This window comes from Melozone crissalis, unplaced genomic scaffold (assembly GCF_028551555.1).
Source record: "Melozone crissalis strain CALT ecotype California unplaced genomic scaffold, PUWL_Pcris_2 ptg000107l_1, whole genome shotgun sequence".
Taxonomy (NCBI): domain Eukaryota; kingdom Metazoa; phylum Chordata; class Aves; order Passeriformes; family Passerellidae; genus Melozone; species Melozone crissalis.
This window is the reverse complement of record NW_026535884.1, coordinates 1,673,136-1,689,880: the sequence shown is the minus strand read 5'-3', so window position 1 is coordinate 1,689,880 and position 16,745 is coordinate 1,673,136. Positions and strand designations below refer to the sequence as shown.

General features: G+C 40.1%; 2 protein-coding genes across 2 annotated transcripts; both read right to left on the bottom strand.

Moving 5' to 3' along the window:
* Positions 1-913: 913 nt before the first annotated feature.
* Positions 914-6,361, bottom strand: LOC128947721 (arylacetamide deacetylase-like 4). The gene is made up of 4 exons (XM_054292125.1): positions 6,206-6,361; positions 3,753-3,969; positions 2,779-2,842; positions 914-1,691 (listed from the first exon to the last, which is right to left on the bottom strand). The coding sequence occupies exons 1-4, from the start codon at positions 6,359-6,361 to the stop codon at positions 914-916; spliced, it is 1,215 nt and encodes a 404-aa protein (XP_054148100.1).
* A 4,847-nt stretch (positions 6,362-11,208) lies between these two features.
* Positions 11,209-16,503, bottom strand: LOC128947724 (arylacetamide deacetylase-like 4). Its single transcript, XM_054292132.1, has 4 exons — positions 16,336-16,503; positions 13,493-13,709; positions 12,709-12,772; positions 11,209-11,980 (listed from the first exon to the last, which is right to left on the bottom strand). The coding sequence occupies exons 1-4, from the start codon at positions 16,501-16,503 to the stop codon at positions 11,209-11,211; spliced, it is 1,221 nt and encodes a 406-aa protein (XP_054148107.1).
* Between the last annotated feature and the right edge of the window lie 242 nt (positions 16,504-16,745).

Genomic DNA, 16,745 nt, shown 5'->3' with positions numbered 1-16,745 from the left:
GAATGGTGTAAATAAAACATTTACTGACATTTCTGGCAATACTTGAGGTCATTTCTGAGAAAATAGCTTTATATTTTTGTAATGCCATTTTATTTTGTGTTGGTTTCCTTGCTCTTGTAAACAGTTTAAGACTGACCTGAACTTTGATTTTTATTTTTTTTTTTAATTTTCTCAATCATTCTCCTTTCTCCCCAATGGCACTTGACACTGTCTCTCAAAGGGAGAGTCCTTCCTGCATCAGGCAGTGCTGGCCTACACTTTGTAAAGGAACTGATAATACTTTACATTCCCATGTATCTATTATCTATATATAAAATGTATATGCATTTTTTTTAATAGATGTTGTTTTCTTTAACCAATACTTGTTATAACATCTGTAGTTCCAGGTCTGCCATTTCCCTCTCTTCCTCTCCTTCTCTTCCCCTTCTTTCATTTCTGTCTTTGTTATCCTGCTACATTCAGTTCTTTTTAAGCTTGTCTCAAATTGAGCTCTCACCAGATACAGGCTTTCTTAAGTCTTCAACCATACTCTTTACATACTGATCCTGTAGATCCACCCTATTGCCTGCCCCAGCTTGTTTTCAAATGTGGTTTGTGTTCTGATAGTACCAGAACTTCACTGAACCAGACCACATTGCAAACCCCATGCTATAAGGATGAGATCTTTAATGGCTACAAGAGAGAACTGAAGAGCTGGCAGAGGAAAGAAATGTAAATTCACCTGATTTTGCCTCTCCTGAGAGAAAATTAAGCAAAGGCCATCATGCAATCAAATTAGTGGGTTGAAAGAAGACAGATGCAATGCAGAAATTTAAGGTGATGATTTAAGGAAAGGAAAATTGAGGATTTTAAAAAAATAAGTTTGTAAGCAGAAAGAGAAAGGAATCAGGAAAAGAAAGCAAGAAATGGAATTTTACAACAATCTTAGAAAACTTACAATCTTTTGCAGGCCTTTAGCTCCAGAGCGGAATCCTAGCACCTTACCAAAAAGTGCTAAGAACACTGTTCCATGGAACCCCTCCTGCAGATGGCACCAGGTCACTTTTATTCCATGGTCCTCTAATCTTTTCTTGTACAGCAGTCCATCATCTCTGAGCACATCAAATTCACAGGTCAAAATGAAAGTCTCGGGAAGCTGAGCAATCACACTGTCTTCAGCCAACAGTGGTGAAAAAACAGGGTCAAACATGGGCTCAGAGACTTCACAGACTTCTTTTGAGGGTAGATATGTTGGACTTGGTTTGTAACCTCTTGTTTTAAACTCATGAGGGATGTAGTCAGGACTCACCCACTTCTGATATTTCAGTCTCCTATCTTCTGAAACATGGCAGCCTTTAAATATTTCTTCAATGATGCCCAAGTCCCCATTAACATACTTCAAGCCAAGAACAAGGGTTCGTTCCTTTAGCAAAATGGGGACTCCCTTATTCTGCTGATAAGAAGGCAAATTTAAGTCCACACACTGCAGAAAAGGATATATTAGGATTTGTGCTCTCAGCTTTGGGAGATCTCTTCTGTTCACCAGTGCTTGGGCAACAGCAGCAGTGAGTGTCCCTCCACTGCTGTCCCCACAGATGGCAACACGGGAAGGGTCAACTCCATGGTCTTGTGCAGTCCTCAGAAAGTGGATGGTAGCAGTGAGACAGTCCTCAAACTGGGCTGGAAATGGGTGCTCAGGAGCCAAACGATACCTAAATAAGAGTGAAAGTGTTTTAGCACAGCCATTTCTAGTGAATGGCCCCAGTGGAATCTTGTAATTCATTTATTTCTCTCAAAAGACAGGAAAATACTCTGTGATTATAATTGCAGCAATAGGATTCATCCAAATTAGTGGTTTTGATGTATTATTTGCTACTGTTCATGTTTGGGAGAGTCAGTACACTGTTCTACCTTTGCAAAATAGTTCTTTACATATCCTGTAAGTGACTGAAGGCATATGACAGTTGTTTTGGAATTAGCTGGCAAGGCAGGTGTGTCAATCAGTTATCATTTATTCCAGTCAGAAAATGAACATTTAACAACAAATTGTTAGAGAATATGAACATAGGAAATATGAGCATAGAAAATCGATAATGAAAATCTGAAAGGTTTTCAGTGTTCTGGAAGCTGAATTCTTTAAACAGAATCAATGAGTTATTGGTTCTTCAAGTATTTTAGGATATAAATAGCAATTAGTGCAATTGTAATCAACTCTTTGCCTGGACTTTTAGACATTGTTTCTTTTAAAAAAGTATTACAACTCATCAGAGAAATATTTTTAATGGTCATCTGAGGTTGATTACAAGTTAAATGTGGATTTCCTTGTTCCATTTCTTCATGCAGATGCATCATGCCTGTGTGTATAATTTACTGAAAAATTTAAGACAATGGAGTCAAGTGTATAAATTCCTTTTGAGAGTAGATATGTCAAGCTTGGTTTGTAACCTCTTGTGTTAAACTCACGAGGTTCTTGGATTTTTCAGAACTTCTAAAATGAATTATTTGGTGTTCTAGGCAACTGTTCAAGAGAAACAGCCTAAGGTGGTTTGAATAGGGCTCTAGAAAACAAAAACATCCTCATGTCTATAATTTGCTTGCTACAAATTATAAAATCACTCTAATGGATTTCATTTGGAAATAAACAGTTGGGGATTAATTGACTAATTCTTCCTGAAAGGAATTAGTGCTGGTGAAAGGCATGGGATCATTAAGGATAGGTACTGATTGTACTTCAGAAGGAGCTTGACTGCAGTAAAGGCTTGCAAACCTAGGGTCAGAATCTGGGCTGGGTCCCCTTACCCAACAGACACCACCACGGAATTGGTCTTCCTGCAGAAATAGCGGCACTTTCTTTCATAGGCCCCTGTAAAACAGAAGAGTTCACTGGAATTGTTGCTTGCTTTAAAAATAAATGGAATGAAAATATTCTGAAATTATTCTCTCTCTTGCATGGCTAATGCTACAGAGCATGTGTGGCATATGGCATGGTCAGATCTGGGCATTGCTCACCCTCTCCTTACAGCTGTGAGAATCTTCTGGCTAGTAAGAAACATAGAATTTAAACCAATGCATTTGTTTTGGTTCCCTCTTTGAAAAGTTACAGACAGCACCACTGCTGCCACTTTTAAAGTGATTTTGAAGGGGAGAAATTGTTTTTTAAAAAGCAACAAAAAGTCTGCTAAATCCAGTACAAGAATATTTCTTGTGCATGAGGCACCATCTCATCTCTTTCCCATTCACATTCCAAAATGTGGTTTTTCCTTGTTTTTCCACTATAAAGACATACAGCATGATACACATATACAAGCTTGCACACACTTGTGAACAAAAAATGGCTGCTTTAGGTAAGAAATAAAATAATAAGGAGATTTTCAACTTTTATCCTAAGCATAAAGAGAAAGAAAATAGATATTAAAAAGTATCAGAGACCATTCTAGATATGCAATCTATATAAAGACAATTTAACATGATGCCTATTGCATGTAAGTAGATTGATTCTGCTGTCCTGATTTTTTTATTTATTTATAATGTTAAACCTACTAACTCTTGTAATTTAAGATATAGCAAATCAGATCAGGAGCTCTGTGGTGTGTGGTTGTGCAGTGCCCCTCACAGGGGATATTCTAGAGCTGTGTGGACACAATCCTGTGCCCTGTGCTGTGGGATGGCCCTGCTGGAGGAGAGAGGTGGGACCAGATGATGCCTGTGGTGCCTTCCCTGACCCACTCTGGATGCTGCATGCAGTTATAGCTCATATTATTTATGTTACTTACGGATACTTCCAAACCGGCCAACTCCTCCATGAAAATAAAGAACTCCCCTTCTTAGGTTTTTGCTTGATGTTTTTAGCTGGTAAATTCTCACTTTAACCCTTTCAAACCTTAAGTCCTTGATAAGAAGGCGACTGTCCTTTAATGGTGGTATTGTCTCCATTATAACCCTGAGGAGATGGACCTCTGAGATTACACCTACTTTGTCCAAAAATGTTGCCTGGTAATAAAAGAAACCACAAGAGACCAAATTAGTGTAAGTTTCTATCTAACCTGGAGATTGATAATGAAAAATTTTAAACTCCATGGTCAATTCAGTAGGAAAACAATCAAATTATCAATAGTAGATAAAGGGTGTCAAATACTTCACCTTGTCAGGTGTTTCAGTAACCATGTGCCTGAACAAAATACAGAGACAGTAGTTTACAGTATTTTAAACTTTAGCTTTGGATGAAGAAACATAGCCAAGACTTTTGTTTCCCAGACTTGCAGGGAAAAAAGATCCATACAATCTACCACATCTCTGTCCTTCTGACCAAGAACAGCTTTGAACCCAGGCTTGATCATCTCACAGCTCACTGATTCTTACTTAAACACTCAGCCTCAGGTTCTTATGTCACTGTGGGCTCATCTACTCCATTGCATCTGCATGGCTATAAGCTGTTTCACTTGTAGCCTACTCTAGTCTATTCCTGCTCAAAATGAAAAATATGAGACAGTATCACTGTATTTCCACAATATTGGATTCAATTTTGCACTATTTCCACAGCAGACATCTCTAATGGGTTTGTTGTGCTGCCATTATTCATGCATATGCATTTAAATGAGAATTATACATATAAAGGTCTGCACTGCTTAGATCCTAAAAACCTGCCCTTGTGGTTTTCACCTCATATTTCACAGACCTCATGTGGCTCAGTTAAATTTGATGTAGGTATCCTATTTTAGGTCATCTGCAGAGCTGATCCCATACACAGGAAGGATTGTCTGGTGGCAAAGTTACAGTCTCATATAGATTCCTTCTGTAGAACTCCTGGTCCTTATCCGTGGGAAAACAACTTTACTTATTTATTCTTCAATTTCCCTCTGGTGCTTTCTTTCCTCACAGTAATAATTTTGTAACAGTAAAGGTTAAACCTCCAATTAGCTATATCTGCATGGAATATAAAGAGATCATCTTTGTCTTGAAAATACTGAAAAAGGAGTCCTGGGAGACCTTATCAACCACAGTGTTTTGGTGTTGCCTTTTGTCCCAGCTAAACACTGGATATACTTGTACACTTTAATTTTTCATGCAGTTTTGACTTCATGGCTTGTCAGCCCTTGAAAGAATTTGGCACAAGTAATTTGCCCAACAGCCATAGCAGGAGTTGCTACATGACTTGAACTCTACTTGCATTTAAACTTTGCTTTAACCCTCCATTAATGTCCTTATCTCTCTGCTCCTTTCAGGCAGTATCTGACTGTGCTTGTGCTTGGCTCTCACTGGCCAGCAGAAAGCATGCAAAATTGTAAGATCAGAAGTTAAAAATTACATTTAAAAAGCAGTGTGGAGGCCTGGGTGTGGCATCAGAGACATGGTGTGAGTCACCTTCTTGGGAGCTCACTGACTTCAAACAAAACTTACCAAGCAATGGGGCAGGTAAAGAACGGAAGAATTAACAACATTAGAACATGGAATTGAAGTGAAATGTCATGCATGAGCCAAAAAGACTGAACAGGTTTTTTTCATACTTTAAACAACTAAAAGAAGCTTAGTCTAGGTATCACAGAAGGGTTTGTTTTCTAAATGACTGGGGCGACAGTTAATTCAGGATGATTGATGAAGCAGAAAGACAAGTGCATGTCATGTTTTAGTTTTGAAAAGAAACAAGGATGAAAAGCGAGGAAGGATCAAAAATGTGCCAAAAACAATGACATAGAAAGTCACTTTAGGTATTATGTGTACTGTCTCAAAGAAGAAAGTTGGTCAGGCATATTGAAAGGCAAATGATGATGAATGTGGCAGCTGTCTTCAGATGCCTCAGGAGGAGAATGACAGAGTTGCAGAGAAGAGCTGAGATCACAAACATCATTTAGCTGCTCACTCTGTAAGCAGGCACGGTGTTATACAGAGCAGAAATTCCACATACACAGGGCAAGCTACCTTCTAAGCCTTCCAGCAGTGCCTTGAGGCAGCAGGCATGAAAAGCTAAAACACAGACCTTCAGGAAAATACTAGGAATTGCACAGTCTGCCCAATTTTAGCTTTCACAAATACTGCCTTTGGTGCTGTATAGCAAAGAGGCGAGTCTGTTATGCCCAGCACAGCTGAAAGAATCTGCTTACATCACCTAATCAGTCCAATTGCATATTTGCAACTTATTTAAACATTGATTTTAAAAAACATCACCAAACCATTATCCCTCTAACAGAAACAGAATTAAAAACTCAAGCTTTAATTAAGGTTTACTTACCAGACCAAGCCCAAAGTTCATTAAGTAATGAAGAACATAAAGCTTTTGGCGCTCACTGATTCCATGAGGGATTTCTGCTTTGGGGTGTTCATAATAGAAAGCAATTGCCACAATACCAGTCAAAACAGCAAGAAAAATGGCCAGGAGAAGTTCCATCTTGCTGTGTTGGTAGGAGCCTGAGAAGGAACCAGCTGTGGCCTCTTCTCCCTTTTCCAGACTTCAAGACTTCTGCAGGTAAAAGTACAAGATTAGTTGTTTTCGTCATGGTTTATAATCCAGTTTCAAAAATGCCGATAGGAAGATAAAAACATGTGGTAACCAACCATACAATTAGACAGTAACAATTAGTTGTGGGAGAGGCTTGCGCAAGGGTTTTCACATTTGCAGGAACAAGGCTGTCCCATCACAGCAGAGCTATGACTTGTGTAGTGGCAGTTTATGGGAAGACAAAAGCTTGTTCTGTCTCTCTGGTTTTTGGTTACAGGCAAATGTTTATTATTTGTGAGTTCCTGCACAGCATTTCTTGGTAATCATCTTCTGAGCTGCCCAGATTCTTGCGTCGTTGTGCCTCCATGCCTCACTTTTTCAGACTTTTATTGAAATCGAGGCTCAGTGTCACAAACGTGTTTCATCACCTGTGTGGCAAATTTTGGATTCTGCTGACATTGTGTCTTTGAGTCCAGTGGAGCAAGAGGCAGCTGCAGCCTGGTCTGAGAGCTGTTCTTGCCTCATCCTCCTCAATGGCTCTTCTCCTGCAGCAGCAGATTTTTGTTTGGGTTTTTTTCCTGCCTCTTGGCAGTGCTGCAGTCTCTGTCTTCCAGGAAGATACTATGTACAGATGTCATTCCAGGTAGAAATATGATTCCAACTGCTGAAAACTAGACATGAACTTCACAGTGTCAGGGCTAGTAGCATTGACTAGGCATCAGCAGCCCACTCTTTTCTGTGGTGAGCTCTAGGATCTTCCTCTGGAGCTAACATATTTTCCCATACACAAATAATTAGTGAAAAGATTTAACTTGAAGCAAAAAATATCTGTAAAGGACAGCTCATGTGATGTCACCTTTGGGAACAGTGTTTTTAGCAGCCTGCTTAGCCTGTGAAGGCAGCACATTCTCATTCTGAAAAATCACAGTGTGGATACAATAAGTCTGTCATTTTTTTTTCTTAAATACTAATAAAATAATATAAGGGATGAGCTGTCCTTGAATTGTAGAATAAAATGAAACTAAAGACAGAGAACCCCAGGGCTTTAGCATGCATAGTCCATGACCTGCAAAGGAAATGGCTCAGACTTGATACCTGACTTCAGAAACTGTTTAGAATAAGCAGGTTGGAGTTCATTTTTGAGTCTGGTGTTACACTTTCTGAGAAGCAGCTGATTCCATGTTCTGCTCTCTCTTTCTTCCAAACTGTTTCTTCATTTTATTGAACAACTCTTTGTGGATTTTCATTTCCCAATGTCCCTGTGCCTTTCCCCCCCTTGCCAGAAGGTTATTCGTATGGTAAGTGTAAAATCACATCCCTTTTTGTTTATCCTTCTGGAGAATGGCATTTGATGTCCATGTTGATAAGGGATTTAGGTAAAAGGCACATTGCCTGGCAACTGGGACACTCTTGGGAAATGGCGGTGCACAAAGCATTCACCTTTCTTGCAACTCAGGCAAGAGCATTGGGAAATGTTGTTGCACAAAACACAACTCCCTTCTTCAGCATTTGATAGTGCAAGGCATTAATTGGCCTATGCTAAACTCTGTCCCAGTGGGTGAGCTGTGGTCTGAGTATACCCACCAGATTTGGCCCTTCTGGGGATCTAAGAATGCGCTTGACACCTGTGACAGATCCTTTGTACTGCAGTTCTTGCCACCTATGGTTCTTCTGTGATCTAAATCTTTTTGGTGCCAATTCACCCACAGCTGGTAGGTCTTAGACTCATTAGGGCACCTTTACAAGGTCTGGACTTCACAGCAGCCCCAGGGGCTCCACACAAAGACCTGATGTGCTGGAAGCTGTCAAAGAAACAAACTAGCTGATTTCTGAGTTAATAATGTGCTTTTTCCCTTTGGGCATTCCTGGTACAGAGTAGTACTTAATGCTGTGTAAGCTTAGTCTCCACAATTCACAAGCTTGAGGAAACCATTCCCTACATAATCTTTTAAATAAATGCTCTCTCTAGCTTCTGATAATTTTTTGACCTTGTCTCTGCTCCTGTGAGATAAAGCAGGGGATAGACCAGGCCAAGCCCTATTTTCTCCTACCAGGGACTCCCTTTCTTATTAATTTCCAGTGAAAAGCTTAATGTCCAGGCCTGAAATCTCATCATTCCTTGTTCTTTTTCTGTGATATGGCTGCACATGCAAGGAGAAATACTGAGCCAGGTGTAGCAGATGTAAAATATTCCCTGCCTCTGGATCATGGTGCTTGATTAGCTGGCAACAGAACTCACTGTAAATGGAAGTCTGCACTGGGATACTGGGAAACATTCCAGAGAAAGTGCTCTGTGACCCAAGAAGCTCCTTTTGGGTTCTGCAGAGCATGAGAACCCTCTGGTGCTGGAAGCCTGAAAGGGAGCTGGGCTTGCCAGTCCTCCCTCTCTGGCTGCATAATTCTTTGAGGAATGACTTTGGTGTCCAAAACTCCTGGATTGCAGAGCAAATTGTATTCAATTTGCCCTCTGGATGGCAGTTGTCTTCTGTTCAGTGGGCAGTTTTCCTTATCTCTTCCACAATCACTCCTCCCTCCAGGCAGACATCTGCTGATAACAGCTATGGAATGTCCCTCCATGGCTGATAAGAACTGCAGCATCCCACTGGGAGATGTGAGCCCAGAGGGAGGAGCCAAGCATTCCTACCTGGATATAATCTGGACATTCTGGAACACCAGCACAGCTTCTGCACTGGATTTCCCAGAGGAACAGCAGCTGCCTCTGCCCCTGGATCTTCAGAGGAAGAGACTGCACCTTTCTCCAGGATCCCTGCTCCAGCAGAACCAGCCCTGACACTGCAGGAGGGCTGAGCCACAATTCCAATGGGACTGCTGCCAACAGCCTGACCCACAGCGTGTCAGGTTGTGTTCTGACTCTGCCAGGGTTTGTTTAGTTTACTGCATTGTTTATTTTATCCTTTTATTTTCTTCCATATTAGAGACCTGTTATTCCTGCTCCCATATTTTTGCCTGAGAGCCCCTTAAGTTAAAATTCATAGCAATTCAGAGGGGGTTTACATTTTCCATTTCAGGGGATGCTCCTGCCTTCCTTAGCAGACACCTGGCTTTCCAAACCAAGACAGGGGACTATGTCTTCAAACATTCTATCTTAGCAATGCAAGACACATAGCTGATCTGTAATTAATTAAATTAATTAAAATAAAGTACAGGAAGTTCCATGGAGACAGTTAGATCATGTGATTTCTTAAGGTTTAGAAAATCTGGGAGTCATGATGAAAGAAAGAATACATTATTTCAGCATCTGCTGTACCCATCTGCACTCAATGGTTATAGCCCATCATTAAAGAGAAGTGCATGATCAAGAGAACTACTAATGCTGCTGACACACTACAAAGCTAAATTTGTTATTATTTGTAGTAAATTGAAGACCAATGGATAAAGGACCATGGAAAAATCTCAGGAGCAGATCAGTGTCAAGTTTGGACACTGACCTATAAATGAGGTGTAATTCCAGAGACTGATAAAGGAGAGAAAAGTACTGAGTAGCTGAACTGGCAAGGAGTGTAATGCTGCCCTGAACTGTATGTAAAATAGCATGAGATCATCTGTGACCATCTCATAATTTACAAAATACAAGGTGAAACTGTACAGACCTCCTTAGTTCTGGCACTTGCCAGGGACTGGAGAATGAGAACCTTCGAGTAGTGACTTGTTGCTGCAGAGATGTGAATCAGCTCACCTGTCACCAGCATTCTTTAACATGGTGACAACATGGAACATTAAGCCCACAGTCTTCTTCCTACTCACAGTTTGCCTGGCAGAGAGTAGACATGTCCTAACCTCTTTCCACAGTCATGTGTGCATGGATTTTATATAAAGGCAAGGTGGTTGCACAACAATTCAACATTTTACAATTCCTAGGCATTGTATGCCCAGCTATTTTGCTATGCATTGGCAATTATTTTTGGCATCTGTGTTTAGCAAGGGTGGATCTTTCCTAATAAACAATGCAACAATTACAGCAAGATAACAATTGACCTCAGGTTTTTCTTTGCCTTTGGATATCCACAGAAATTATTTGGCAGGTTCCATGCTGTTTACATCCTTTCTCCCCAAAAGCCAGGTAAGCTGAATACAATCAAATGCTGCTCTGAAAGGAACTTTATAGGATATAATTTAGAGGTTATTCAGTTATTTTTGAGCAGTTCTCCCTCACTTCATCCTGTTGCAATCTCAGGTACCTCCTGGTACCCATCTCATGCACCATATGGACTGTACCAACCTGCCTGTCCCCTTTTCCCTTGAAAATCAGGTTTGTAAGTACACCCAATTCCTTCCTTCAGATTTTAAACATAAATGCAAATCTATTGTTTGTCTGTACAGACACTCTGATGGTAATTACTACTCATCTCTAAAATAGGGAAGAAATCTCCACTCTCCAGAGGTATTGCCACACTGATTTTGGGTGTGCATGCATGTGCATATAGCTAATTATTCACACACTGTATGGGTTTTTAACTTACACATTTAGAATGTTTTTTGTTGTGATGAGTTTTTATTCTTTGACATATGAAGAGAACAAAAATTCTTACAATGCAAGAAGAGAGCATCAAAGCAAGCTTACAAAAAACCTCTAAACATCACATTATTCATAAGTAATAGCAAGTAAAAATCAGAATTCAGCAGACCATGCTAATGTCATCAGTTCTTGCCTTGATTCTAATGGGCAAATAGGTAGTAAATACTTAACTGAATAATTTAATTGAATAATTTAATTGAATAATTTAATTGAATCACACTCTTCCTAAATACCAGTGCACTGTATGCAAGAAAATTATTTAATAGCCTTTGATAAAGTCTACAGCATGATTAATTATAGTATTTGATGATGGGAAAGAGAAAATACCATATCCAAAAAATCCCACTGCAGCATGAAAGCCTTTTTCCACGTGGTGCCAGGTCACATGTACATTGTTGTCCTCTAAGCGTTTCTTGTACAACAGCCCATCATCCCTGAGCACATCATGCTCACAGGTGACAATACAGGTGTCAGGGAGACCACAAACAACAGCATCCTCTGCCAGCAGAGGGGACACCCGGGGTTCAAACAGCTCTTGCACTTCTTCATGGACTTGAGGCAAAAACAAAGTGGGCAGTGGTGGTTTATAGCCCAGTTTAAACTCATCTGGAATAAGATCTGGACTTATCCATTTCCTGTATTTCAAATTTATACTCTCAGGAACATGAGAACCAGCCAGAATTGGTTCCTTCAGGGAGCAATCCTTATTCAGGTATTTGAGAATAAAATGGACTGCGCGCTCCCGGAACAGGAAGGGAACGGCAGCATTTTTCTGGTGAGATGGCAGATTGAAGTTCAGGGCTTGGAGAAATGGATAGATCAGCACCTGGGCACGAATCTTGGGGATATCTGTCCTGTGCACAAGCTCTTGGCAAACACTGGTAGCAAATGTGCCCCCTACACTGTCCCCACAAACAATAATCCGAGCGGGGTCCGCCCCGTAGGTGTCTGCAGTCTTCAGGAAGTGCACGGTGGCACTGAGGCATTCCAGAGTCTGGGCTGGATACCTGTACTCAGGGGCTAAATGATACCTGGGGGTAGAAAAAGCAGCTGGTGTTACACATTCTGAGTGTCTCATCTGAAATACATCCCATGCAAAAACTCCCCCAAACCAATATTAATTACAGCATTAATTATATCTAGGTTAAAGTTTTTACATGCTGAAGCAAACCAGAACAACTTTTCCTTCCTTTCCTTCTCAAAACCAATTCATCCCAACTTAATAAAATCCCTTAATAGTAAAGTTTTTCATGGAAAAATTTGTTGGAAATTAAGGTTTCTTTATACCATCATGTATTTTCCATAATCAAAACATCTTTGTAGGAAACAGTGTTCCATGCTGGTTTTAAAAAATGCTAAATTTTAGACTCATTATTTACTCTATAAAGTCCCAGGTGATTTTAAATAAAAATATTAAATATTAAATATTTATTATATTTTAATATATTAAATATATATTAAAATACTAAAATCTGATATTTGGGTTATAATTTCTTTCCTCAAACAAAGGTAATGATTTCTGTGGTGATGGTCATGTACAATGACCAAACCTGTAACTCTAATCCTTGCTCAGGTATTTCCATTGCCATTCCATACCACGTGCTTGCTCCCACTTAACAGCAGTGTGGGGAAGACAGCACTAGAGCTCAGTTTCTTATCTTATATTCAAAGAAATGTAAGTTCAGGGGTGTGTGGGAGACAGGGGCAAAGCAGCAGAGTTCTCTAATTCAGGGATTAGCACTGGTTGAATTTCACTTACCCAAGAGACACAACCACTGAATCAGATTTTCTGGCTATGTACCGGCAAATTCTTTCATAACTCCCTGAAGCACAAATGTTGTTGATGTAATTAACATCTTAGAAAACTTCAGTCAATATTCTCCCTTATATTTTTATGACATATTACTACAATATCTTGTCAGCCCCTTGCTTATTTAGTGAGTACCCAGATTTTCATTAGGATAAAAATAATCTAGACTTTTGGTCATCAGGACTTGCTGTAGAATTCATACATTTAGACAGATCATTGACTTGTGTGGAAAACAAGGAATTATTATGATTTTTACTATTAGAAAATGGGCAGTGGTTTTGAAGTGAGAGAGGATAGAATTTGTTTCCATGTAAGGCACACATTTTTATTATGAGGATGGTGAGGCTCTGGCACAGGTTGCCTGGAGAAGCTGTGGCTGTCCCACCCCTAAAAGTGTCCAAGGCCGGGTTGGACAGGGCTTGGAGCAACCTGGGATGGAGAAAGATGTCCCTGCCCATGGCAGGAGGTAGAAGAAGATTGTATTTAAGGTCAGTTCCACCGAAACCATTTTATGATCTCAATGGTTCTATGATAAAGAGTGCTGTATCCCATTAAAAAATAATTTAATATTACATACGTGTAGATTAGAGAGTTTAAAAAATTAAAAATAAGCACTAAGTGCTTTCTATCTCCAGTCTCTCAAACTAAGCTTCAATCACTTCTTAGGGTCAGGAGTTTTTAAAAACAGGCAGTTAAAAAGCTAAATAGTCAAATTTCTCTTTCAGTTCCTTACTGATGCTTCCAAAAATGCCACATCCTCCATGGATGAAGATGACTCCTCTCCGTTTGCTGGCAGATGGTTCTCTTGGGAGGTAAATCCTCATGGGTACCCCATCAAAATGCAGATCTTTAATGAAGAGCTGGGAATCCTGCCATGCTGGGAGTCCCCCTGTGATCAGCCTGATAAGTGTGTGCTCCCTGATGATACCCAAGTGGTTTAAATTCTTTGCCTAGATAGATAAAACAGGAAAAATGAGACATTACTAAAGGGAATACAAGTCTTCCCACTTTGTAAAGGCCACAAGCTACTTTTTCCTACACTGCCTTTAGCATAATTGGGTTGGTTATTTGCTAGGTTTTAGGATTCCCACAAATAACTGTCTTTGGGATTTTGGTTAAGAAGATGAAAATTTACATCTTCGTTATTGTGGGAAGAATGTTGTAATACTTGTTCCATTAAATGTATCATATAAATACCTTCTAGTTCCTGTGATCTGGATTTACCACAAGTAAGAACAGGCATTTGCTCAGGTGTGGAAGCTGGGAGGCCTGAGGCTCCTTTCCTAATGAGTGGATAGAAAGAGGTATTTTTTGGGGATGGTTCCAATTTTGGGTGTGTTAAATAATGCTCTGAAAGTGTCTGTTCATCTCCGTGATAAACTGTACTCCAGATGCCTCAGTTAAAATATTTAAGGTTAGGTGAGTTTAAAACAAAAGCCAGGAGGCTTCCTCTCATCTCTTCCACTTTACATGGTCATTGATCTCTTCATGGCAGGGGATGTGGACAGATGCAGCAGGAGCATCATTTATGTAACTTCTAGTTGAGGGTACACACTTATCTGGTCTGCAGCTTTCTTTGCAAGTAGGGTGGAAGAAGAGAGGAACAGCCTGTCTTGTATTGTTGAAAAAGAGGATTTTACAGGAGCGTACAGCACAGGCACAGCAGTGGCACAGCTCTATGGCACAGGAAGAGCAGCATTGATCAGGATGAGCAGGATAAGTTCTGTCAGTCACTCTGAAGTGTGCTTTTCAATCCACAGTAATTATCATCAAAGCTTCAAATTCCAGTGCAATATGCACAGTTAGTCTGAACACAGATCTGTCTGAGGAGTTTAAAACAAAAGCCAGGAGGCTTCCTCTCATCTCTTCCACTTTCCAAGGTCATTGATCTCTTCATGGCAGGGGATGTGGACAGATGCAGCAGGAGCATCATTTATGTACCTTCTGGTTGAGGGTACACACTTATCTGCTGCTTTTCTAAGAAATTACAAGTAGGGTGGAAGAAGAGAGGAAAAGACTGTCTTGTATTGTGGAAAAAGAGGATTTTACAGGAGCATACAGCACAGGCACAGCAGTGGCACAGCTCTATGGCACAGGAAGGACAGCATTCATTAGGATGAGCAGGATAAGTTAATTGCACACCTGTCATACACAAAGCATTATGCACTTAAACAGAAACCTGTGAAGTCCTTACTGTGTGGGCTGCTCCTCTGAGCAAAAACATAAACCAGGAATGCACCTAAAGTACCAGCAGATGCCTAAAGGCTTTTGAAAGAAAAATAGGTGAGTGGATTGATTCAGTGCACAGCAAGTGATGAAATGCATCTTAAAACTTATTCAGAAAAAGGATGCTGACATTTAGGGAATGTATTATCAATGAAGAGAGCATATGCACTTATTCCATAACAGACACTTAAAAGCTATATAAATGGGTTACAAGTATCACCTGAAAGAATCTGTTCACTCACCAAGTACCAAAATTAGAGAATTTAATAACATTGTCCTATTATACTATTACTATCATAGTATTATATTAAGTGTATATACAACATAACACAAAGAGTAGGATGAGATATGCATCCTTCTTCATGGCAGACAAGACAGAAAAGTACCACTGGAGAATCAGGGACAACCACTTGATTTGGTGAATGCTGCTGTGTAAGTTCAAGCAACCCCCTTAAGTCTTTAATAGATTGTAATGGCCCAAACCACCTCTCAGGATGTGGGGCCAAGTTCCTGTGTTCTTTCTGTAAAATCACCTCTCAGGATGTGGGGCCAAGTTCCTGTGTTCTTTCTGCAAAATCACCTCTCAGGATGTGGGGCCAAGTTCCTGTGTTCTTTCTGTAAAACTGGCGATTAGAGAATTGAGGTGAGCTTCATACAAACATCAAAGAAACCACTCTGATTTTCCTGCAGGCTTTCTTTTGACATGTTACGTGCCAGACATGACAGGGCTTAGGCTGCTCCTACATACTGCTGTTGCCTACTTTGAAAGCTTTTTGGGTGAAAGCTGTTTCTTTCTGTGATGGCAAAGCCCACAGCACAGTGAGTCTGGCTTACAGGTACTTAGATAATGGTTGATAACAGGCTTAAACCTGCTTTGGCAGGAGGTTCAATTAGATGACTTCTGGAGGTGTCTTCCAACCTACCTGATTATATGGTATTTAACTATAATTCTGTAATTCAGTCACTGAAGAATAAGAACAGAAACAAGGGTGAGAAAATTACTGCAAATAGCTCAGAATGTAGGAAATTGCCTTACAGATATCAGAGTGCACTTAGACATAGCAATTTGGGTTCTTATTATTCATGTAAATTATGAACAGCCCTCCTGTCATCCACAGGACCAGTCATTTCATTATGGAAATATACAATTGCAGCATAAGAATGGATATATCAGTATTGAAAGAACTCACCTCATCCTGGCTGCTTTGTACATGGTAACAGAAACCAAATCAACCTTTGGCCTTTAAATCTGTGTTACTGTGTGCTTCCCATGACATGTAGTTGCAGTATTTAGATTCATACTCAGCTCTTTTCTGAAAATCCCAGTATCCCAGAGCATGATAGACTCACCAGAATTTCCATCAGAGTGTACAAACAGTGATAGAGGCGGAGCTTTGCTGGCTGGTCAACATCGGAAGGAATCTGCTCCTTGAAGAAATGATCAGTTGCAATTAAAACCAGCAATACAAAAGCAACTAAAATTCCTGCTAATAAAACCAGAATATAATAGGATTCCATTGTTCTTTGGTGGGAAATAATTAGACACTGGTTGAAATGATTGTGTCAGTATTTATATCCTCCAGACTGATTCCACAGAGAGGTCATTTGCATGTCATTTGCATACCGGATTCCCCCTGCCCTGCTCCTTTAGGCAGGGCTGGCAGGTAATGGAAGCCTGCAAACATCCGGCTGTGACAAGTGCACTTGGCATGATTCAAGCTCATACAAAGCACAGTCACTTCCAGGAAGCACCTTTCTTT

Bases quoted from the DNA above. Each gene is read 5' to 3' on its own strand.
- LOC128947721 (XM_054292125.1), bottom strand. From the start codon at position 6,361: ATGGAACTTCTCCTGGCCATTTTTCTTGCTGTTTTGACTGGTATTGTG. The intron at 3,970-6,205 runs GTAAGTAAACCT...TTTTATTACCAG, and splicing joins TGAACTTTGGGCTTGGTCTG to GCAACATTTTTGGACAAAGT. The intron at 2,843-3,752 runs GTAAGTAACATA...TCTGTTTTACAG, and splicing joins TGGCCGGTTTGGAAGTATCC to GGGCCTATGAAAGAAAGTGC.
- LOC128947724 (XM_054292132.1), bottom strand. From the start codon at position 16,503: ATGGAATCCTATTATATTCTGGTTTTATTAGCAGGAATTTTAGTTGCT. The intron at 13,710-16,335 runs GTGAGTCTATCA...TTATCTATCTAG, and splicing joins ACACTCTGATGGAAATTCTG to GCAAAGAATTTAAACCACTT. The intron at 11,981-12,708 runs GTAAGTGAAATT...TTCTACCCCCAG, and splicing joins TCAGTGGTTGTGTCTCTTGG to GTATCATTTAGCCCCTGAGT.